The following is a 26043-nucleotide window of genomic DNA, read 5'->3' on the forward strand; positions in this document are numbered from 1 at the left end:
CGCTACACAACACATACTTTTCAACGACAAGCCAGCTCAGACCGAATCTGCAATTATAAATTTGAAACTATCAAGAGAATAATTCATGAAATAATAAAAAATAAGCAGATATGTGTTATCCTGACACTTTGCATAGCCATTGCATTATAGAGGGGGAATGACAAACAGGGCGCTCTTTATAAGTAGTGCGCAACGTACATAATGGACATCTGCGAAACCAATCAGCTGTAGGTTTTTAGAATTCGTAACTGTAAGTTCGAATGTTACTCAGTCACATTTGAGGCTTACTTATTTGTTGCATAACACTTATTTCCCAGGAGTTTGTGTTCTACAGACCAAATGGTTATTAACTTGGTAGTGCACAAATTACCGACCTTTTTAGATTTTTATCATCTCATACTATTTGTGAAATATACGTAGAATAAGCTTCACATGCAAAGCTTGGTCAGGATGGCTTATGACCATTCTCTTTACACAGTTATATATATATATGTTTCTTAAAGATCCTGTAGCCGGCAAAAGGTGTCCAGTCATGGAACTACTTGTTCTGAAGAAGCAATAGGTATAAATATTGAACGGCTTCAACATAGATAATACATCGATGCATTTAAATTGATATGGGTTCCATCACTAAATGGAGTCCAAGAGCTGTTGTCTTTTATCTCATTTGTTCGCCCGTAAATTATAGTCTCACCTCAAAATTTTATAAATATCTTTTCGAAAATTTACATAAAAGATGAATTTCACACTTGATATAAATAAAGCTAATAATCACTCACTTCATTAGGCGGAATGGACAGTTTATTTGACCCATTCCACGTCAGCACAATATAAAGTGAAATCATAATTCTGTGAGCAAGTGGAATAAATAATCACATATTCAATTAATGAATGAGGAGGTACAGTGTTCACTAAAATATAAGCAAATAAAGAAAGCACACTACAATAGATCTTGTTGGTTTAAAACAGTGCGCTTTGCTTTTTTTTGAAGAATTTCATGTAAAACCCAACAGAATCGTCACTAACATCCGTTTCTCAAACCATATCGGACAACGTTTGAAGTCAGTGAGTTGCATGACATGTATACACACTCTTAGGGAATGTCTTATACATAAACGTCTTCAATCTCTCGCAATCAATTTCGACGGCTTACAGCAAAAATTGAGTTAAAGTATGGGATCCTACCCGTCTCGAAAAAATACTTCTAAGTTTAAAAATGCTGACAAATAAACGGACGTCAGCGTAGAGCATGAAACATGTGCGTTAACTCAAGTTTCCATACCACATTAGCACGAAGAAATTTTCCTAGATAAGTTGCAGAGGTCAAAATGATGCACTACCTATGATAATAAAAAAACACTAAACATTTAGAGTATGCTTCGTAAGGACATGCACGAATACAAGAATGTAAGGTGGAAAGACTAAGAGAGAATGCGTCTGTGCCGTTTTCAATGATTCCAAGCCCCATCACCTGAAATCTCCAATCACTGATCGCGGTTATCACTTGGAACTCAACCGTACAGTCTGTGTCTGCCAACAGCTCATGACCTTATGCAGTGATCCCATGTCTTGGTTCGGTTCTCCCCGGCTGTTTCCAAGATACTACACCAACAGACACCATCCACCAAGATAGGTGATAGTTTGGCGTACATAGTACATACTAACTATCTCAATTGATGAAGATTTACAACCTCCAATTGGTTTTCTACTTGAAAAACACATTTCCTACTTATAGGTACTAATTTCTGACTAATTAAGTGCAATTTGGGCTGTCTGTCACTGTATAGTAGGACAATATCCTCCAAAAACCCGTCGGGAACTCTAGCGACGATCAGCCATTTAGGAGGAATGCAAAAAGGTAAATAACGCCCGCTTCAAGGATCCTTCCATTTACACTACCCTTTTCGCAATTATTTTCTTGGATGTGTTAAATTAGCTGTCATTAGCTATCTGATTCGACTTCTGATCTGTGGCAACAAGGTCCGATAGTTCTTGTACAAGATTTGTAAGATTCTGTGTAGCGTCTCTATTTATTTATTTATTATTTATTTGAACACATGGATATTGGTACAAGGGGGCACCAGATACATATGCGCCACATTAGATTTGTGTGAGGCCTGTGATACTGCCCGGGTGCCAAAACCGAAGCAGGTGGTTTTCTTAGGGGGCCACACCCGGAACCTTCGACCTTAAGGTTTGATCCACAAGTCAAAAGAGCAACGTTAGTAGATGCAGTCCCATGGTAGCCGGTGACCAATAATTGGTTCACACGCCATTTGTCCCCTCAGTATACTGGAGCCAATGTGCACCGTTGGCTTGGAATCAAGGTTTCCCAACTCCCCTGAATGAATCCCCCGTGTCCACAAACCCAGTTAAAGCATCGAACGTTCGCTTTTCGTCCTCTCGATTCTGTAAACAACACCCCCGCCACGAGAAGGCAGTGAGTCGAACTTCCCTGGCAGAGGCTATACACACGTAGCCATGTGAGAGCATTTCGAGAGGGAGAGCGGACTCTCGGCCATACCAGGGCATTTGAGGCTGTGTGGCGTCTTACTTGGGATCCACCAGGGTAGACTGACACACATCAAAAATTCGTTGGCAGCTTGGTAAATCCAATGTTTAAAGGCAGGTAAAACTCATAAATGGTTTGCCTCGTCATATTTGTGTTGTGTTGTAAGTACAATCAATGTTCATGTACATCTCTCAGTGAACTACAGTTAACTTGTAAACAATCTCGACTTGATACTTTTTTCCAGTGATAGATACATCTGGTTTGCTGATGTTGATCCGTTTATGATGATGAGTGTATTAACCAGTAAAGTTCAAGATGAGCGTAGCATATACCTATGTATAATCAGTAGTCAAAAAGGTGCTTCGAAAGAATGACAGCCTTGTTCACGTCCGCGTCATTAATAGTCAATAAAAATATTATTGTGAATTCAGTCTTACGTTACAGAAAGAAGACTATAGGAATCTCATTGGTGATAGCTGTTTTGAAAGTTGTTAATCATCAGAAATAGGTTGTAATCTGCAATAGACAGTCCCTTTCATTCCATCTGCTACCAACAAGTCCTCACTGAATACCCAAACAAGTTCCCAAACAGCACCACAATATCTGTCAAATGTGCTGTTCGTAAACAGTCGTTCAACTGGTTGTTAAATTAATCATTTTATATCTAGGCTTCAATCCGTCAACGTGTGTGAAGAGAGTAAAGAAATAGATTTTTCTCGAGCGAGTTTCCTAGTTGAAAAAGGGAAAATGGAAGCAATTCACTTAGCTGAAATAAAATTTTCCCGTTTGCATTGTTAACTGAACTATATCTCCTATTACGTTCTGATCTTGTTCAATTATTTCCTTAACCTGCTTCTCATCGAGTGTACTATTTCCTCCTCACAGTGTTATCCCCATATTTTGTGTGACTCATTCTATTTTAAGTGCCTAGTTGTCCGAAATATTATGCGTTTGAATGCTAATACTAATACTAATAATATTAGTTGAACCTTTTAGGCTAAAAGCACATAAACGACTGGTAAAATGCATCTAATCGATTTGTTCTGCATTAACCTTATTTTGTGGAGTTAATTTATTTTGCTTTAATAATATGGTCAGGAAAACCAGTTATATCCAACACTTAAAAATAATGATTACTTGTTATTTTCAAGTTATAGATTTCATCCTTCATCTTAACCAAAGCATTTCCAACTACTGGTTGATTATCTTCGTTGTTGTCTACATTTGTGTGCCTTCATATACAATGGATGAAGATGTATGTTCCAGTAAAAGCGAAGTAGATATGACGTGTAGTGCAGAGTCTGATGCGGAACCGTTTATTGATAATGATGCACTTATGACCACTGGAGCAGTTGATCGTATACTGAAAGAATCCGAATCACTGAAATCAACTCAACTTAAAGTAGTTAAGTTTTCTGTAAAGCATTAGCGTAGGTTGTTGAAAATGTTGCGCAATCATCAGAAAGTCTACTTAGTGAGGATAGCAGCAATACAAAATCTTCAACTAAGCAGGCTACTTGTTCAACTCCGGAAGATCCTTGCTGGACAAATGACTTGCTGCACGTTTTTGTTCTTAGCGAGGCTGGAAAACCCATATATTCACGGTATGGAAATGAAAGTGATCTGTCCTCCGTAATGAGCGTCATGCAAGCTCTTGTTTCCTTCGTTGCGAATTCTGGAGATGAGCTTCAGTTAATCAATACAACTGACAAAAAGTTCTTGTTCGTTTCTCGGTCGCATCTTATATTAGTGGCATTTAGTCCAGTTTCTGAACCCACTCCACATCTGCTAACCTGCCTCGAATATGTATATAACCAGGTTTGTTATGTTGCCTTTTATTTTGCACTAATTTTTCACTTCATAAAAGTCCCACTTGTTAAAAATGTTGTACTTGTGGAGTAGATTTTAAAATATAACCAATTTCGACCATTCGCACTGGATCTTATCTGAGGAGAAAACTCCTAGTTCTAATCATCGGGTGATATTTTGCGGTTTAGATGTGGTCACCACTTATTTGGATAGCTGGACAAAATAATTTAATCAAGACCCTTAATCGGTCGTGCTATATGTCAAATAAAGATTTACCCCAGTGTCTATTTGGAAAAGATCTTAGGTACAACTCAACTATTTCTGTGTTAGTCAGTCACTCAGTAACAACGTAGAACTTCGTACGTACGTACGTACGTACATCAGTTCGAGTTGCCACACCACCTTAGCACAGAGATGCAGTTGTCGATTCAAATCCCGTAGTGGTAGAGGTAGCAAGAGTATAAGCAGTAATCAGGAAAATTAGTGTTTGGAGATATTATCCAAAGAGTATAATCCAGTGAAATAAATTTGGAAAGAGAAAAAAGGGACACGAAGAATTCAGAAGATTAGAATTTGGCAGAACACAAATAGTGAATGCACCTGTGCCATTGCAAACGATTTTGAGTCATGTCATTCAGGGTCTCTAACCATCGGTTGCTATCATCTCGCGGTCCCCAACCAGGTTGTCTACACCTATCAACATGACTCGGTCCACTTGTCAGTGACTTCATGGACTTGTGCCATGTTTTGGTTTGGCCGCCTCTATGCTCCTTCACGAGGAGTAACAGGTGTAAGTAAAAGTAAAGTAGCTTTCTTCCAAACTACTCCTATACCAATGAACATAGAACGTCGAGGTAGTCGGTCGTTGGGCATACGTAACACGTGTCCCAGCCATCTCAACTGATGAAGTTTCACTACGTCATCAATTGATTTGCCATCCTTACCTAGTACCCGTTTCCTAACAACTGTGTTACTTACTCGATGGTCCCAGGATATTCGAGCAATGTTTCGAAGACACCTGTGATCGAATACTAGTAACCTACGAATATCCTCTACTCTCACCGGCCATTTTTCACTGCCATAAAGTAGGACGGAACGAACTGCTGCGCAGAAAACATGTCCTTTGGTTGATAGACGGATATCTCGCCTACGCCATAAATGACGCAAGTTGGCAAAAGCTAGTCGAACATTCTGTATCCGTGCTCAGATTTCGTCACACACCAGACCACAAGGGCTGATGAAACTTGCAAGATACGTGAAGCGATCGACACGCTCAATTACTTCACTCCCTATCATTAGTTCGGGTGTCAATGCAACCAAATCCTGAAGAAACATTTTGCATTTCAAGAGGGAGAATCACATCCCGAATATGCCTGCATTGTTGCTTAGAGTGGTCAGAAGACTGCATTTTGTCAGCGTCTCCACTAAATAAAACTATGTCATCAGCATATTCTAAGTCAACAAGTGAACCTCCCGGTAGAAGTTCAACCCCTGTAAATTTAGATGAGGAAAGTGTTGTCTCTAAAAGTACGTCGACGACAAAGTTGAACAAGAATGGAGAGAGTGGACAGCCCTGACGAACACCACTTGAGATAATCAATTCTGATGACAGTTCGCCATAAGCTCTCACTCTACCAGTTGTGTTCGAGTAGAGAGCCTTTATAAGGCTAATGTACATCTTTGGTACTCCTTTCAGTGACAAACACTGCCATAGAACCTTACGATCAACAGAGTCGAATGCCGCCTTAAGGTCGAGAAATACTACCATTATGGGGCGTCTGAATGTGTGTCTGTGTTCTAGAACCTGACGTAGTGTGAATATGTGGTCTATACAACCACGTCCAGGTCGAAAACCAGCCTGATTTTCTTTAGTCTGTTCTTCACGAGCTTTGATTAGGCGTCGAAGTATTGTTGAAGCTAATATTTTAGACACTATATTAGTCAAACTGGTTCCTCTATGATTGTCACAAGAGGACTTTTGTCCTTTCTTATAGACTGACACAATCAGTGGTTGAGACCAGTCAGATGGGATTACGTCCAGTTCCCAAATTCTACCTAAGACCTCAGTCAATCTCACTGCTAATACTGGACCACCATCCTTAAAAATTTCAGGAGTAAACCTGTCAGGGCCTGCTGCTCTCCCTCGCTTCACATTTCCTATAGCTTTTTCAACTTCGTAAAGAGTCGGAGGGCCTACGTTAACTTGCCATTCAGGTTGACTGGAGATCGTGGGAAACTGAAGTGTGGCTGTAGGCCAGTTGAACTGATCCCTAAAGTGTTCTGCCCATCCATCCAATCTCCTGGATTGAGAATGAATAATATGTCCATCTTTCACTGAGATTGTTTCGCTAACGGTTAGGTTCCTAATTTCTAATAAGCTAACTGAATGAAGATGGGATTTAAGATTTTAGAAATCGCGATCATATCTGGATATAAGGTTGGAAAGTTCATGACACACATCGTCTAGGATTCTTCGTTGGTCACAAAAACTCTAATAACTTAGCAGACATGGAAAAAGTACTTTTTGAAGTTTTTTCACCCTATAGATGACTTCGAACTGAAGGATCGTCGCCATTGAATAAACGTTTTTAGTATAGTGCTTTACCGTAAAGGATCTATAATTCATTCATTACTATCTAATTCCAATTATGTCGTATGCTTTTGGACTGTTTTAGATATAATGCCCGTCAAATACAAGTATATTCCTATCAATATCTGTTATTATAAATATCTGTACCTTATTTATTGTAGTTAACAATGTAAGCTGACTAGGGAATGTATCCTCTTTTGGGAAGAGTAAGATATTAGTTTTAGTCTGAAATCTATGCCCGTAAGGGTTTAAAGGATAACACAGCATTGTATAAAATGATAGAATCACTTAATCCTAGGTTAAGATCTATCAAGTTATGTGAATAGCTTCAATTTGAATATCATCATAAAAAGGAAGTTGTCTTCAAAACCTATAAAGTGTGTTTGGTTTATATTAATTTTTGTAGAGCAATTACACACCATCAATCGATAAAGTCGGTATCTGAATGCTATTATATGGTTTTGTCAAAATTCTAGATAATAAGCTCATTAACTTTGCAAAGAGTGGAGAAACAATTTACAAGGCATGCTAATTTGGATTTACGCAAACTCCTTGTTGGGGATAATCGACTTTTATCCTCTATCATAAATCGCGTAGAAGAGACTTTTGGGGTATTTTTGAATGCAATCAGCTGTACACCACTTCCAGAAAATAGCAGAGCTGCAATATCACAGATTATTTGTCAAAATGCCAAATTACGTGTGAGTTAGTTTTGTTAAATATATACTTTGCTGATTTTTCAAGCAAGTTTTATTTATTATCTAAACATGAATATTGGTACAAAGATGCCCTAAAGTAAATACACACCACACAATGAGAAAACTAGATTGTAAAGAGTTAGAAAAACTGAAATGAGTATGGTAAAAAACAACAACTGAATACGAGTAATAATAGAAACAGCCTGATTAGAAAAACGCAATCAAAAAGAATTCTTGAGGATAAAAATGTTCCTCTCACCTTTTACGAAGAAAGTAAAAGGAAATCATAGCTGGATGGTCAATGGCTTCTGTTGTGAGCCATGTCTGACAACCTCCTAAGCCACGGTTGCTCCATCTCCAGCACATCAATCAGAGCTGTGAAGGACTGAGAGATGCTAGTCGTGTACGGTCCCTTTCGTACCACGGGAATGTGTCATGAGACGAACACCACTGTTTTCAACTAGTCTTGGCGTCAGCAAATAATCAACAATGTTGAATTGTCTGGGACGACATTCGTAAGATATGTTTGAGCCACCGGTGTTTTAAGATAGTAACACCAAGTAAATTATCGTCGTTGTGCCCGAACGTGCGTCGCTGAACCCTCTTATTACCAACATGGTGTTGGCACCGGATGTTAGCAATACTTCGAAGACAACGACAATCGAACACAGAGAGCCACTTGACACCCTCATAGAGCATAGAACGAAACTGCTCTCAACTTCGTATTATATATCCGACCTTCTACATTCAGATTAACATCACAAGGGTGCTAAGATGGCCCAGATTGGCATAGGCCTCTATGGCTTTCACTACATATGAATTAATCTCATCTTTCTCGCTACTCCTTGCATTTGCACAGCGACCGGAATATTAGAACTTTTGAACCACTTCTGACTACTTGCTACCACGAGTGATTACAGTCTTGTAAAAGTACTTTGCAATTAGAATGTACAAGGCACATGTCATACCTACTGGCACTGATCATTATGTTCTGTTAGTCTGGGTCGAGTTTTCTTGTTTGGGTGACTGAAACACTGTCACAGGAATTCAGCATAAACCAGCTGTAAAATACTCTTATTTGCTGTGGAGTCAGTCACATAACGGAGGATTAGTAACTCATACTTCATATTGTCTAATTGATGTAGGTACTGATCAGATACTTTTGTTCTGCGTATTAAGATCCACCCGTAATATAACCAATAATATCAAACAATGAAGACAGAAACTATAGTAAAATACTAACGTTCTTCTCTACAAAATCGTTGTTAGTTCGAGTAAAAGAGACTAAAGTTACTAAAAATATTGTAAGTTGCGAATTTTTAAGACAAACTTTTATGTGTTATTCTTTTTCCCATGGTATGCTACTGTAATACGATAGCTTTCTCCAGTTCACATTGAAACTGGAAGTTCAACTTATCAACTATTGAAGGGAAATTAATTTTTGTTAGTTCACCTACCAGAGCCCCTAAAATGAATATTTTAAGTCTGTTAGTTTAAATCCTGTCGTTAATTGAGTTCAATTTCACGCATTACTTCTGCATAATTTCGGAGTTTCTAAGCTAAAAATCATTCTAGATAGCCTGATTGTAAATAAATATTTCAGAAAGTTTAATATGGGAAGTCAAGCATACATTATTCTCTCTTATCATAAAAGGGTCATTCGACGTTAATTTATTTGACTTTGTTATCATGATCTAAACTTTAGGGTTTGGTGTTCGGTATATTATTTCACAAAGACGATATTGTTAGCATTGTACGCATGAAGAACCAACAACTTTCCCCATCAGATATTCATTTACTTCTAAATCTAATTGGAAGTTCACAGTCTTTCAAATCGGCACGGTCTCATTGGTTACCGATCTGTCTGCCTAAATTCGATGCTAAGTAAGTATAAAAATCATGATACAGTTATGAAAGTAGTCAGAGGGAATTAGTCGATATTCTGTTTTCAATTTATGAAATCAAAATTTATCTAGTTTTTGGTTTTCTTTGAATGATCTTTTGCTTGAAGGCTTTTAGTATTCCTGTATTTCCGTTGGATTCACTATGATCACAAAGTAAACAATGTTGAAGTTAAGTACAAAGTTCTAGACATTTACGGCAAATTAACTGATGTTTTGAAACTGTACTGACTGAATTGTCCCAGTTATGTGTTTTGCATGGTATGGCATATTCTATTTCAACCTATAATATTGGTTGAAATAGGGTTAAGTTGGAAAGTAGCTGAAGATAAGCCATATTTACGTATGGTATCATCCCATGTTATCACTGAATATAGGGATTTTTGAAGAGTAATGGTGATGCAACCATTCGGAATTCCGGGTATATTCGTAGAAATGCCACAAAACAGTGTTTGGATACACTTAGTAACATTTTGCAAGTCTGTCAGATAGATGTTTTGTGTATACCGTTCTGAATCTCAAAGTTTCTTTTATTATCTATCGCCCGTTTTACCTTTATAACCGTTATTGCTTTTATGGATTTATGGATTTATTATTTTTTAAAATCTAAATGTACCAACCTGAACCCATGTGTTTATGCAGAGATGTACATAAATATGTTTATTTTTATCTGTCCGTACTACATTGTATGAAGGGTCCATGGTAATTTATAATATTGTAAAACTATACACAAAATATTCTTACTACTCATTCTCTTCACCTTTTCACATCATGAACCGATATCAGCCGAAAGGTCACTGAAAACCAGGAGGTATAGACACATCATCTTATGTTGGAGCTTCTCAGCAATACTCACTCATGATTCTATAGAAAGTTCAATCCCAAGATCTTTAGGTTGCATGTCGAGGACAATAACTCTAAACTAATGGGTCGGGATACAATAATATGTTACTTCAACCAATACGCGATACAAAATTACTATCTAACTTTTACTGCATTGATTTTAAATTATTGGTACTTTATATAGTTTCTTTCCTTGTGGTTTTTATCTTAACTGTAGCGGGTTTCTATATGCCAGTGTTACCTATCTTAATGATACAACATGTATGGTCTTACTTACTGTTGATAGTGAAAAATTTTATCCACTCAAGTCAATTACCGAAAAAGTATTCACAGTAAGTTTCCTCATGTATGTTAAACTAAGTATAAGAGTAATTTGTTACATAATCCAGTCATGGAGGAGTCCCATACTAGTACGAAACGGCCGTCCTGTGCTTCCAGGTTTCCAAAGGTGGTATAACATCAATCGGTTCATGATCTCAATCAAAATAATAATAATTTTATCAGTTCACCTATATGCTCTGAGATGTTAACATTATTATAAAGATGAATATGTTAAAGCTTATATTTATTTGCCTCTATTTTTAATTAACTTAACGTGATGATAACTTGTAAATGAATTTACTTTTGTGTGCACCTTTTATTGTTTTGATTTCTTCGCTAAATTACAACAGCTTTTTACTTTCTTCGTAATCATATCATAGTAGCAAATGTTTAGTGGGATTACCTATCGTAAATAAATCAAAACTACTGTGAATAATATTGGTAACACACCCTTCTCTTTCTGTATATTTCATTCTTGAAAACCCACTACATGAGTAATAATACAGTTTTCCGACCGTAGTTGCTACCTTGACTTAGTGGTGGAGCTTACCTATCGTGATGATTCAACCAAGCTATACTGGCTGGAACACATATCCCCTAGGTTCTATCATACTAGGCGTGTAGGTTGGAGAGAAGTAACACTGAAAGCAGCAACTCAAAGTCCGAAAGCGTAGTCGTACTGTTGACTGTAATGGGTTGTGACAGCAGTAAGGTATTTCCCTCGACTACAAAAGGAAGGGGCCAGAAAAGATCGACCCCGATATGTCACTCGTGACCTTAACCCTCGGATTTCCGTCTTCGATGGAAGACTTTTGAAATGAGGAGCTAATATATCAAAAACCTACCATAAAATGGCCATGTGCTACCGATCTCAAGCAGTTGTTCCTTGATCCCTGTGTTTACACTCCCAGGTCGCTAAGATGAGTTTATTTTTCAGGTATTTCTAGAAGAAGCAATCTGGAAGTGACAACCACCCTCATCCCTCTCTCAGGACCTCAGGTCATCTTGCTGACTATCGAGTCCCTCCCTCTCCTCTTAATAATTCTACCATCCCCACTACTAGCTCTTCTAATTTATTTTTATCATCACGCGCCACCAATGCTAATTATTTGAGTCCACGAAATGTTATTACTGGTCCCCTGAAACCATGCTCTAGACTACATGAGGAAATTTTCAGTGTTCGAACCTTGTGTCAGATAAGAACACAAGCTTGTTAAGCTGGGGTTCTAAAAGCTCGCACCATAGTTGTATTCTGTGAAACGCGCATATACGGTCCAAGTACAGTCATTCATTTGACATCATCTTGTCAGTATAAAGAACCGTCGCGATTTACCGTTTGGGTATCTGAAGACCCCACTGCTACTCCGGTGACCTCGCTGGTCCAGGTATAGCATTAAGTTCTCAAGCAAAACAGGCTATCAGACTGGATTCCAATAGACAGTCGCTTGTGTGCTGTCCGACTAAACGGAACAGTAAGAATTCGAAAGGACAGGACAACAATCCTCTTGTGATAATCACAGAGGAATCAGTTTCACTGATATAGTATAGAATATTAGCCTCAATAATAAGTCGACTTCTAACTAGAGCGCGTGAAGAGTGAACCCGAGAAAACAAGACTGGTTTCAGACCCGGACATGAATTTATTGACCAAATATTCATCCTTCGGCAAATTCTGGAACAGAAATAATTTTCGACGTCCAACTATAGTTGTATTTCTTGACCATAAGGTGACGTTCCATTCCGTTAATCGTGAGGTCCTGTGGCAATGTCTGTTGTTGAAAAGCGTACCAAACAAGTACATTCACCTTGTACAGGCTTTCTACTGGAACACTACTGGTCTAGTCAGAGCTTATGGCATGTGAAACATGGCGATTAAGAATGGAGGATATCTGTAGGTTGCTGATATTCAATCATAAGTGTCTATAAAGCAATGCCTCGGTTAGGAATAAAGTATTAGGTGAAGATGGGAAGTCCATTGATGACATAGTGAATCCTCATCAACGGATGTGTTTGGGACATGTGTTACGTATGCCCAACCACCGCCTACCTCGACGGGCGATGTTTTCTGGTGCCGGAGTAGGCTGGAAAGAAGCTAGGGATGGCCAAACCAAAACATGGCATCAATCAATGAAGTTACTGACAATTGGACTTAGCCCTGTTATTAGGTCCTAACTTCCTGGTTGGATATGGCAACTTGGATTTATTTATTATTTATTTGAACACATAGATATTGGTACAAGGAGGCACCAAAGACATATGCGCCACATAAATCTCATTTGATATGTGTGAGGGCTGTCATACTGCCCGGCTGTCCAAACCGAAGCAGGTGGTTTTCTTCGGGGGCCACACCCGGAACCTTCGACTTGAAGGTCTGATCCACAAGGCAGTGGAGCATCATGAGGAGAAGCAGTCCCATGGTAGCCGGTGACCAACGATCGGTTCATACGCCATTTGTTCCTTCAGGATACTGGAGCCCATGTGCACCATTGGTTTGGAATCAGGGTTTTCCAACTCCCCTAGGTGGACTCTCCATGTCCACCAACCCGGTTAAAGCGCCGGACGTTCGCTTCTCGTCTTCTCAATTTTGTAACCAACACCCCCGCCACGAGAAGGCAGTGAGTCGGACTTCCCTGGCAGAGGCTATATACGCGTGGCCATGTGAGAACATTTCGAGAGGGAGAGCGGACTCTCCCCACTCTCGGCCGTACCATTTGGGGGCAACTTGAATTTATATACATACGTACAGGTTCTACGTTGTAACTGACTGCATACAGATTTCAATGAAACCGTAATCGGGAGTAGCAGCTTATAAAAATGTTTGTTGTTAAGTTGTCTTTAGTTTATTCTCAATCCTTGGTGGTTAGTATTAAACTAAAGCTGAATTGAAAGTTACTCTATTTAGGGAGTATTTTGATTTAGTTGCATTGAAACACCATCCACCTAGCTCATAATGACAGTGTTTTGTTTTCTGGAAATGACCATAATATATTACCGTTCTAATTGAATTTTCCTGACTCTTTTTAATATATAAATTCAGCTAAAAAGGAATAATAATTGCTTCGGAAACTTTAGTGTCAAGTCTATATTCAGAGTAATCATCTTTACTCAACCATCTCTCACAAAGTAGCTTTGGTTTGCCGTTTTCCAATTCATAAACACGTACATAGCTATCCAGTCCTTTATTTTTCTGTCACTATGTATATACTGCTCCCTCATAACTCTACCTGTAGCCCTTCTAGGGTTATTGTCGGTCTCGAACTCGGGTTGAGGAAAAGTGCTGGGCATAGGATCAACAACCATGACCCGTAAAAAACAACTTTCTTAAAGGGGTGCTCACCAGATAAAACAAATTCAATCATTTAGACTCTGCCCTCCGAGTTAAAGGATCTTCATTTAAGAGAAATATGACTCATGGTGGAAGCTGAGATTCTTCTGAAGTCACGAGGCCGATGCCTCTTCTAACAACCAGATCAACAATTAATATAGGTACATGGAATGTCCGGACAATGCGAGAAGTCAGGAAGACCAATCAACTAGCTGCGGAAACTAGAAGATACAACCTGTCGGTTATCGGAATAAGTGAAACCCATTAAGAGCAGTGGAGATTACAAGGATCAGTTTTATGAGGCTGTGACCAAAGAAAGGACCTAACCATCTTGATGGAAGATCCAAACTCCAAAGTCTGAGTGGGCAACACTGGGTATGAATATATCATGGGACAACATGAACTGGCACAAGGGAACGAAAATGGTGACAGATTTTCGAATTTACGTGCACTGAACAAAATGGTTATAAGCAGCATAATATTCCCTCACAAACACATACAAAGGTTACATGGGTCTCACTAGATCACACCAGATAGGTCATATTCGCGTCAGTAAAAATTCAGAAGGTCAGTGGAAGACTTAAGAACCAGGAGAGGAGCTGACGTAACTTCAGATCACCACCTGATACTTGATTAGATGTAACTGAAGCAAAAGAAGCGCTGGACATACAGCATTACAAAGATTCAATACAGCCTTCCTTCAACATAATGACAAACTCAACGAATTCAAGTTAGCTTTCAACAACAGGTTCCAAGTCCTACATGATCTACTCAAAAAGAAACTACTATGGAGTACAACTGAAAAGGTATCAAAGAAGCAATAACTTCAACGTGTCAGGAGGTTCTGGGCCGCGAGAAACATTATCATAATGAATGAGTATACACTGCAAAGTGGTACATGGAGGACAGTTGACACACGTATTCCAAGTGAGGACCGGAGTCAGACAAGTCTGTCTTCTCTCTTCCTTCTAGTGGTCGACTGGATTATCAAAACCTCCACTTCTTGGAATACAGTGGACAGCTTTTATGCGGCTAGACGATTTGGATTTCACAGATGACCTAGTTCTTCTATCACATGCACACGAACAAATGCAGGTGAAGACAACCAGTGTAGCAGCAGCCTCTGCATCAGTAGGCCTCAACATACACAATGTAAAAAGCAAGATCCTCAACTACAACACGGGGAACACCAACCTAATCACACTTGATGGAGAAACGTTGAAAGAGGAGGACACTTTCGCGTACCTGGTCAGCATCATCGATGAACAAGGAAGATCAGATGCAGATATGAAAGTAAGGATTGGCAAAGCAAAGACAACATCCCTACAGTCGAAGAACATATGAAACTCATAACGTTTGTCAACGAACAACAAGACCAGAATCTCGATGATTGGCCTATGCTCCTCTACGAGAGGTGACAGGCGTAAGTAAGTTAGTGTAAATTGACCATTTTATGTTGCTTGTCAAATCAAAAATATCTGATTTTATGTTTATTATTATCGTTTTATTACCAGCTATTAAATACTACAAATAATGGCGACCACTTATCTGCGATTATGTCTTCAAAATTTCCACAAATTTCTGATACTGGCATTAAGAATTTACGGCATTTTGTATATAAATCGATTCCAGTCGGCCAATATATTGCCAGTGAATGGACTGTGCCATATGCTATCGCTTATGAATTATCTAAAGAATCTCCAGTTGGAATGGATCCCGAGAGAAAAACTAAACTTCTTAATGATAATATTGTAAATAAATTACGTCATAATGTTTTGTTATCGTATAAACGCCTTCATATGAGACTACATTCCTCTGCAATACCAACAAGATTCATTTACAGAGTGACAAGTACCGAATTATTTTTTGGCTGGGTTAGTTTAATAGTTTTAGGCTATTTTTGTTTTACACATAGAACTCACAGGATGATGATTTAGTGTCATTGATTGACATTTGATCTACTTTATCCTTTTATTTTGAATAATTACATCCTAATATAATTGTTAATGAAGTGTTAATTTAACGATTTGCAGTGTTATCATTTGTGAATCTATAAAAAGCCTATAAATTTAAATAAATAAGTTATTTAAAAAGAAATTAGGTATAGGAACAAGCTATGTTGACGACTAAATACATTTGTCATATACGTGATATATACACATTCTTTCTATACACATGCCCAGCTAGTCAACAGAAAAACTGGAGAGTGAGAAGATAAGTTTATCTCTCTGAACCAAATAAAGTGTATGTGTTTTACTTACTCAAGAAGCACCATCACAAGGAATGGATAATTGTTGATACACTGGATGACTCAAGACAGGAGGAACAAGAAGGCAGCAATCAATGCCAGCCTAACAAGAGCAGAGAAAGTCAAGGCACAAGCTGAATACACAGAAGCAAACAACCAAGTGAAGAGGAGCACCACAACCGACAAACATAAATATGTGGAGGATTTGGCAATGACGGCGGAAAAGGCTGCAACAGAAGAAAACATGTGACAATTGTATGACACAACAAAGAAAGTCGCTGGAAATTATCGTAAACCAGAACGACCAGTGAAAAGCAAGGAAGGTGAAGTAATCACCAACATTGAAGAACAGCGAAACAGGTGGGTAGAACACTTCAAAAAACTCTTGAACCGACCAGTCTCACTGAACCCACCCAACGTCGAAGTAGCATCCACGGACCGCCCAATCGATGTTGGCCCACCAACAATTGAAGAAATCAGCATGGCCATGAGACAAATCAAGAGTGTCAAAGCAGCAGGACCAGACAACATTACAGCAGAGGCACTGAAGGCAGACGTAGCGTCAAGTGCAAGGATACTCCACATTCTCTTCGATAAGATTTGGGATGAGGAAGAAGTACCAACAGACTGGAAAGAAGGACTTCTGGTCGAAATACCGAAGAAAAGCGATCTCAGCAACTGTGATAACTACAGGGGCATCACTCTTCTCTCAATACCGGGAAAAGTCTTCAACAGGGTATTGTTAAACAGGATGAAGGACTCCGTAGACGTCCAACTTCGAGACCAACAGGCTGGATTCCGTAAGGATAGATCGTGTACAGACCAAAACGCAACTCTATGGATCATTGTGGAACAATCAATTGAATGGAATTCATCACTCTACATCAACTTCATTGACTACGAAAAAGCATTTGATATCGTGGATAGGACAACACTATGGAAGCTTCTTCGACGCTACGGCGTGCCTGAGAAGATAGTCAATATCATACGGAATTCCTATGATGGATTAAACTGCAAAATCGTGCATGGAGGACAATTGACAGACTCGTTCGAGGTAAAGACCAGAGTCAGGCAAAGTTGCTTACTCTCACCCTTTCTCTTTCTCCTGGTGATCGACTGGATCATAAAGACGTCAATATCTGAAGGGAAACGCGGGATACAGTGGACATTTAGGATGCAGCTGGACGATCTAGACTTCGCAGATGATCTGGCTCTTCTATCGCACACACAACAACAAATGCAGTAGAAGACGACCAGTGTAGCAGCAGCCTCAGAAGCACTAGGTCTCAATATACACAAAGGGAAAAGCAAGATTCTCCGTTACAACATAGCATGCACCAATCCAATCACAATTGACGGAGAAGATTTGGAAGATGTAAAAACCACAATTGATTGATCACTGGGTGGTGATCAATGTCATGCTTGTCTAGTCCTTATTAGTGCAGATCGAATGCTATCGATCGTGTTGCAATGTGGCCACCAGTCTAGGTGACTCGGATAGCTCAGTGGTAACGTCTCTGACTGTGAAGCTGGGTGACGCGAGATTGAATCCTCCAGGGAGCACCAGTTCCCTCAAGATTACAGGTACACCTTGCTGACGAGTGCTAAGTAGCACGAAACCCGGGTCCAGGGTTTCCTGTTGACTACCTCCAACCACCATCTAAATCTCGATGTAAAAACCTTTACATATCTGGGCAGCGTCATTGATGAACACGGTGGATCTGATGCAGATGTAAAGGCGCGGATCGGAAAAGCAAGAGCAGCATATCTACAACTAAAGACCATCTGGAACTGAAAATAATTGTCAAACAACACAAAAGTCAGAATTTTCAATACAAATGTCAAGACAGTTCTACTGTTTGGGGTGGAAACCTGGAGAACTACGAAAGCCATCATCCAGAAGATACAGGTGTTTATTAACAGTTGTGTACACAAAATACTTCGGATCTGTTGGCCCGACACTATTAGCACCAACCTACTGTGGGAAAGAACAAACCAGATCCCAGTGAAGGAAGAAATCAGGAAGAAGCGCTGGAAGTGGATAGGACACACATGGAGGAAAGCACCCAACTGTGTCACAAGGCAAGCCCTCACATGGAATCCTCAAGGCCAAAGGAAAAGAGGAAGACCAAAGAACACATTACGCCGGGAAATGAAGATAGACATGAGGAAAATGAACAAGAATTGGATGGAACTAGGAAAGGTCCAGGACAGAGTGGGTTGGAGAATACTGGTCAGCGGCCTATGCTCCATTGAGAGTAACAGGCGTAAGTAAGTAAGTTTTACTTACCATTTTTTTATTTACGCCTGTTACTCGCAATGGAGCATAGGCCGCCAAAACAAACAAAACCTATACTGAATAATTATCAACTTGAATTAAACGGAATTAATGTTAAATAAAAATCCTAATGAATAAATCAATCTAATTTTGACTTTTCATTCCATCATAGCAATTAAATATGACAAATAGCTTCATCTTATTCAAGTTATATTTCTTAGATGTTTGTTGATTAACAAAGTGGTTGAAATAATATGATTTTTTTTAAAAAAAAAACTACGAGGTAGATGGAAGATGCTTAAGATAATTAAAATAAATTGAATAATGTAACTATTGTTAAACAAATCTCAAATTTACACATACTTTTTTTTAAAATTATATTTCTTTTCTATAGAAAACGGTTCATTTCGAATTATATGCCACATTAGAACCAATGATTACAATAACAGAATTAGGTGAAATTCGTAAACAATTATTAAAATGGATTGAATCAAAGAAAACACAATTTTTTATTTTATCATGTCCAACATTTTCATAATTTTTTATTTATTTATCCTATCAATACTACTTATTCATTTTTTACAATCAAAAATGTATCATGATCTAGTTCATTTAATTATAAAATAATGTTATATATTAAATATTTATTTGAAACTAATTTGAAAAGATTACATCATCTGAAAGCACTTAGAAGCTCTACAACATTAATTCTAAGTTGATAAGTTAAATTGAAATATTACACTGAGTAATTAGATTGTTTAGCTTAATATCGATTGACAAATCATTAAGTTTATTTTTTGATTGAGATCATGAACTGATTGGTGTTAGACCACCATTGAAAACTCGGAAGCACTGAACGACCGTTTTGTCCTATTGTGGGACTCCTCAGCAGTGCGCATCCACGATCCCGCTTGTGGGATTCCAACCCAGGGCCTTCAGTCTCGCGCGCGAACGCTTAACCTATTGGACCACTGAGCCGGCATCCAATGGTGTTAATGTCTAACCTCAACCAATCCACTAAACGGCCGTCCAGTGCTTCTAGGTTCTCAATGGTGGTCTAACATTAATCGGTTCATGATCTCAATCAAAAAAAAAACTTAACAATCTCCACAACCCCTTAACTGATATTAAGTTTATATTAAGACTTATCAGTAAACTTTATAATGATCTTAGGATTAAAATATTTTCAAGTTAATTTTAATGTTTTTCACAATCTCTTTAATGAAACTTGTAATAAGATATTTAGATTTCATTCAATTTCAAATACGACATTTCAGCTCTAAAAAGCTAGAAACATTAATCCACACATTAACTTACTGATTACTAAAAACCTAAGTTTTATCTTTGTTTTATTCTATTTAAACACTAATTTAATAGTGAATGTTTACTGAATATTAATGGTGTCGTTAAAACTTCCTAATAATACTTAACAATTATTCTTTTCTTATCTCGAGTAGAAATTAATATCTATAGTCATATGCTTTATATTATCATAACAACAACAGTTTATTTACCTAGTACATATTTTTGTAATCTAATAAATATAGTACTGAATTGATGCAAAAGATTTAATCATCATAGTTTCACAATTTACGAAAACAATTAAATATTATGATACAGTATACAAGTGTGGACTGAGATTAAGGGTTCTGTCAGAAAAAGAACATGTTCTATCATAATTATCACAAAACTTAACAGTACACCAGAAATTTACGTAAAGTTTCATCATAACACTGAACTCTAGAAACTCAGACCATAGGGTAGGCTTAAAATTAATCAGAAACATTCAAAAGATGGTTCGTAACAGATTTCCTTTAAATCCAATAATAATATTAAAAATGTGATGCACTAGCTAACGTGCATTACATCGCCCTGATTCTTTTTAGTACCAACGAGTTAATCAACATCTATGGAAATTTATGCGTTGATATTTGTGTGCCAGCCTATATACTCAACATACTTCATAGGTATATAACCTATCCACACATGTTATTGTGTCTCATCTTAGAGATATATTTTCTGCTTACTATATTTAATTTTCTGCATTAATGTTTTGTTACTTGCTACCTCCCTTAAAACCTTCCATTTAGTAAATCAACTTTCACTATTAAAAAATTATATCTTTTTGTATTACTTCGAATAATAAATAATATCACTTCTAAACTTACAAGATGTACATCTGATCAATATGTCTTACATAAAATTCAAAGTTTTTACTGTCAATCCCATAAAGTGAATAGAAACACAATCGATTTCTTATCAAACTCATAAGATGTTTAACATGAATGTAGTACATAGACAAATCTTGAAGTTCATTTTGTTGCAACACGATTATTAAGGTTGTCTGGAATTAGAATGCTATGATTGTCTGTTTATTACTGTTTTTAAGGATTAGTTTGTGAATTACAAAAACAGGATGAACATTATGCTTCATATTATATTATCTTCACTGTTTTAAAGATTGTAGTCCTAGCTTCGGAAAAGTTACATAATAATAATGCCAACTGTTACAGATACATCAGTACCAAAATATCACAAACATCAATACTCATAATACCATCAAAAAGTTACATTTACTAGTGATAGTTAGCTCATATTCTCGGTAAATTAACAATTTATTCTGATCGATTAAATTCTCTCAATAATGACTTATTACTAGTGGAGAATGTTTCTAAGCTGTATTAGAAAAATAGCAAGTTCTCACTTATACCATTTAATATGTTTACACTTTCGATCGATATATCTTTAAATAGTACTGTGATTTTGTAAGTAACTAAAAATGATAAGCGTGTAGAAGACTGGGATAGTACTATGTGATTGTCACGTTGTTTTGGGAATCGACTGTTGTTGCCAATCAATCCCGACTTGCTAGCTCAATAGCAACTTACAACTCATGATTTCTGATTGTTTGTCCTCATAATTCGTTTATATTTTTGCTTAATAATATCCCTGCGCTGTAATTTTATCCTTACGTAGTCAACTTATAGGGCTTTTGGTGAATGGACGCCTCATTACTAGTATTTGTTAATTCTTCGCCTTCTACAGCTTTTTATAAAAGTTCCGTAATTTCAGAAACATTATGGCTTTCAATTTCGCAATTTTACACGTAGATATATCCTTAGGTAAGAATTCACAAACAGAATATGTAACCAGAAGCATTTACAAGAAAAGTATTCCTTTTGATCTTATTTATTCACTTGGTTTCAACAATAGTTAGTAAATTCAAAAGGCATGTCCCCAAATACTAAAATTTTGCATCATATACCACTGAGTATATGACCTTACTTACTTTTGGTAAAAACACGCTGGGGTGTAATCTGGATACGAAATTAATTAAAGATAACTGAGTTCCTATCTAGTTGACGGTAGAAGTAATTAAACTTCAATAGTTTAATTTCTATTGAAGCAAACAACCATCTCTTACAAAGAACTAACAGTCAAGTGGCCGTTTAGCTGATTGAAAATGGGCTTAAGTAGCAATATACACAGGTTATAAAAGTTGAATACTTGGATTTTTCTGGAGTCTTAGACGTGTAAAAACTTACATCGCCTCATAATGCTCAGAAACAGCTTATACTCTGATGCTAGGTGGTTGTTGATAGTCAATAGGAGGCACTAGACACGAGTCTTGAGATAGCTTGCACCTGTTACAAAAGCGCATCGTAAATCGTATTACTTTATGTGATGTTCGAACATGCGTTACCCAGTTTCAGAGTCTGAGAATTTACCACTGAGCTATTTGAGTGGCAACTAATCTCCTTTAAGGTATTCATTTATATTAATTGATCACCACGCACTAAAGCGCAGTCATGTTTGTCTTTTCCCCGGTTCTGATCGAAGTCAATCGATTAAGTTGTGATTGCGTTTGCCAAACATAGGTTTATGCAAGTCACAAGACATCAGAAATTCGATTTTTTCTGAGTTGAGATATAAACTGTGTCTATTCTTTGTCAACTTCATTGTAGCTGTGAGTTTAACACTGCGTTTTCTTCTAGAACATTGTTTCATGGCCTATTTTGCGAATACAGTACCTCAAGCGACGACCGTTAGCTTCACTAATACAAAGCATATATAGATGGCACTTTCATGACTTGCAATGTTAATAGTGCCCTCAATATCATCCTGAATTAGTTCATTAGTCGTCCTAAATCAATTAAATTTAGATTGGAATCAAGGCTGAATTCAGAATTTTACTTTCTGAAAAAAAACTAGATGGTACAGTACAAAGATAGATATATCGAAAACCAACTTGAAATGAACAATATACAAATTCTCAGAACTTGGTGCCATTAAACAAGGAAAGGAACCTTATTCAATTCTTATTATCAAAGGGTAGGCGAATATGTTCTGAAGATACGATAAATCAGGAACTATCCAAGTCAGTCAGTCAGCTACATCGTAGGACCAGGCACATATGTGCATCGGTCCAGGTTGCCATACCGCATCAGCACAAGATGAACACCGGATTCATAGCAGTGGTTAGGTCAAAGGTAGTAATATATAAGAGAAAGATTGCATATAGAGATATAGTACAAGAAGAAAGAATTGGTTCGTAGAAAGAAAGATATGAAGCGATTTTAATCTCTTAGTTTAAGGGAAGACAGGGAGTGTATACACCGACGCCAAGCTTTAACAAATATTCATAAAAGTCGCCATCCATTGACATTTGTTGAGGGAAACATGTGAAGGTAAACTAAAATCTAAGACCTCCTATAGTTCCTGAGAGAACCCTATTCATGAACATTTAGTTCAAGGGAGATACTACTATAGAGCTTTGGAAAAACCGTCCAACGAAATCTTTGAGAAAAACTTGTATTCTGGTAAGCTTCGCATTGTTTTTTCCACCTATCATATCATTCGTGGATATGTAAAAAGTAAAATACCTTATTGGCCACAATAATATGTATTTATAAGTTTACTTGCTCCTTTGGAGGCGGCTGCACTGAGCTAACAAAACAAACGCTTTCTAAACAAATCTCCAAACATTATCTTGTATGGCTTTCGAAAGACGAGTGTGAAACCATCAATCGTTCAATAACGGAATATCATGCGAACTTTGGTCACATGGCTCTATCCGACAAGTCTTTCGAAATCATCTATAGAGTTAAACGTATTGGCCCGAAAAGAAGGCAAATTAATAACTTGTACACTTTAGAGACATTAGCAATTCATCCAAGCTGAACTCTGTATGTAAAGGAGATACGTGCAAGATTTCATTCTTACATTACCCTAGCAGCTAATTTTCATTCTTCAAATGTTCTAATCTTCTTAGTTTTAATCATTTGTTATATTCTCCAAATTTTTAACTCAGTATTCACCCTTCTCCACGAATACTTTCGTAAATCATTTAATTCTATTTATTATTATTTCCCATACTCTTGGTTCGTTTATTTTCCTTCACCCCCTCCCACCTATTTTTTCCCCAAATATACGCTTCATTGTCCAATTATCTGAACACTTCTTATTAAGTAATCTCATTGTTTTCGTGAATGGTATTTCAGCATCTATATTTTTAAAATCAGTGACCTAATTCCCATTATGAAACATGGATACAAGTCTCTATTATTCTTGTCAAAACTAGTACACTTATAATCATACTACTGATTTGTACTCTTTACTTATTATGTTTGTTTATGTAATCTATTCCACTGTTATCACTGAGTCATAAACTGCCTTGATTGGTTTGATAATTTCCTATATGCTTATAAATATTACTGTATAGTAGATTAAAGCCTGATGAGGATCTAATCGAGAAGTGGACAATTATCTCTCACAGATTTGATTTCATGGTATTATTCTTCCCCAAATCTTTGATCATTGAACACTTTTCTTTGATATGATGTGGTAACCCTTCTGTTTTTCAATAGATTATTTTGTTTTTCACTTAAATTAAAAATAATATTGTACAGCTTTAGTAAATGATGTTGTCGAAGAGAAAATTTTCATCGCTTCATTGTCTCTAATCCTTCTTCAATGACACCACGGGTCACTTTCTTTATTAGTCATGTTTATTTTAACTTTGGAATAAAGAGTCGCGTGGTTAATATTAACTTTCTATTAATATTTTTACTGTGATTGTTTTATCTATCTATATCATATTCGACAAGTTTGTTCGCAATATGGTATGTTAAAGAAATTGTAAATAAATTTCATCAAAAAAGTTTGTTTACTTAAAATAATATAGTAGTTTCTCTAGATATTACTAATCATTATTATGCTTAAACTCTACTCTCCGATTTACTAACATACGGAACACATAAAGATGTAAAACAAGTAAATGAAAGTAATGAGAGATTAAATATTAAGATAAATTGATGATTTACAAGTTATAAGCTATGGTCACAAAATATGGTAAATCGAAGGAGACAAATAAAATAACTGATTTACAGAAATGTTATCTGGTTACTCAATTGTTCTAATTAATTTAGTGTAAGTATTCTAGTATGATTGCATAGAAACTGTAAGAAAAAATAGATTTATACCTTTTGAAATGCATAAATAGAACAGACAGTCTAGTGAAAGTATCCTTATTAAGTAAACACATGGATTCAGTTATAGATACTTAATTTTGGAGTAAGAGATTGATTATCTGTGCTTGTATGATGTGTATTATGGTCTTTGGAATGTAGTACTATACATAATGAAACGCTATTCTAATCATAAGATTTAATGTCTGAAATCGTTATGAATGTTATATGTGAATTAAAGAACAGGTTTAAAGTAGAAATGGAATATCTGATCATGATGAATTGTCTAATATGATCATGTACGGTGAAAACTAAAGGTTATTAAGAAGTCATATTTGGAGTGAAAAGTGTAGAAAAAACAGAATAAGTAAATTGCAAATAAATTTTATTTGAGGAATTGTTTAGTGCTCATAATATAAATTGATACAGTCTCGTTTAGATTAGAAAAAACACACTTTCTAATCCATTTAGATGACCTCGAAGTAATACCTGGTTAATGTATATATGTACCAAATGATAATGTTAGCAATAATAATAGAAATTTAAAGAATTCTAACTTTTTCCCCTGTAACCTGGTCCAAGATTCTGTGGAGATCTTATCGCTGTGGTGGTTTCAACTACAATTCTACCTCTAGTAAATGCACTGAATAGAATGTCAATCCAGTTACTTCTCATAATCCAACTGCTATTTCTTCGGAACCAAGTTAGATAATGTTCTTTAGACATTTACTAAATATAACTTGTATCAAATGATTAGTATAAATGTCACCATCAGAGCAAGTGATCTGTTTTGCATACTATGCAGCAGTTAGATTAGACAGTATATTAGTGAAATTTATAAGAAAATAAATTGTTTGAAAAGAATAGTATCATTGATAACGAGTATTCCCTTTTGTGAAAGGATACACATTTTGTCGTCTAATTCCCATGGTTTAATTAATCTAGTTCTAGCAATAACGGGATTCTGGTTTCATCTGTGACAACTTTGCATTGTAGTTTTATGAACCAATGATACTTGATCCATAGTGCTGAACTTTGAAACTACAATAAA

The 26043-nt window shown here is 36.9% G+C and overlaps 1 protein-coding gene across 2 annotated transcripts; it reads left to right on the forward strand.

Moving 5' to 3' along the window:
• MON1B_2 (Vacuolar fusion protein mon1b) lies at positions 1–24764 on the forward strand. 2 transcript variants are annotated; one of them, XM_051217925.1, is made up of 8 exons: positions 1–250; positions 3664–3914; positions 3947–4330; positions 7388–7612; positions 9315–9493; positions 10571–10685; positions 15514–15873; positions 18920–24764. In XM_051217925.1, exons 2-8 carry the CDS (start codon positions 3756–3758, stop codon positions 19061–19063), a joined length of 1566 nt encoding a protein of 521 aa, XP_051073977.1. In that variant the 5' UTR covers positions 1–250; positions 3664–3755; the 3' UTR covers positions 19064–24764. The 2 variants fall into 2 exon arrangements, with proteins under 2 accessions (XP_051073977.1, XP_051073976.1); XM_051217926.1 differs by lacking the exons at positions 15514–15873; positions 18920–24764 and having other exon boundaries at positions 3670–3914; positions 7318–7612; positions 9315–13278.
• The last annotated feature ends 1279 nt before the right edge of the window (positions 24765–26043 follow it).

The sequence above is a fragment of the Schistosoma haematobium genome, chromosome 1 (genome assembly GCF_000699445.3).
Source record: "Schistosoma haematobium chromosome 1, whole genome shotgun sequence".
Lineage (NCBI taxonomy): Eukaryota > Metazoa > Platyhelminthes > Trematoda > Strigeidida > Schistosomatidae > Schistosoma > Schistosoma haematobium.

What these genes read in the sequence shown, in the direction of transcription:
- MON1B_2 (XM_051217925.1), top strand. Translation starts at nt 3,756, where the DNA reads ATGGATGAAGATGTATGTTCCAGTAAAAGCGAAGTAGATATGACGTGT. An exon ending in TCGAATATGTATATAACCAG is followed by an intron (nt 4,331 to 7,387) that starts GTTTGTTATGTT and finishes TCAAAATTCTAG; the next exon opens with ATAATAAGCTCATTAACTTT. An exon ending in CCGAATTATTTTTTGGCTGG is followed by an intron (nt 15,874 to 18,919) that starts GTTAGTTTAATA and finishes TCTTTTCTATAG; the next exon opens with AAAACGGTTCATTTCGAATT.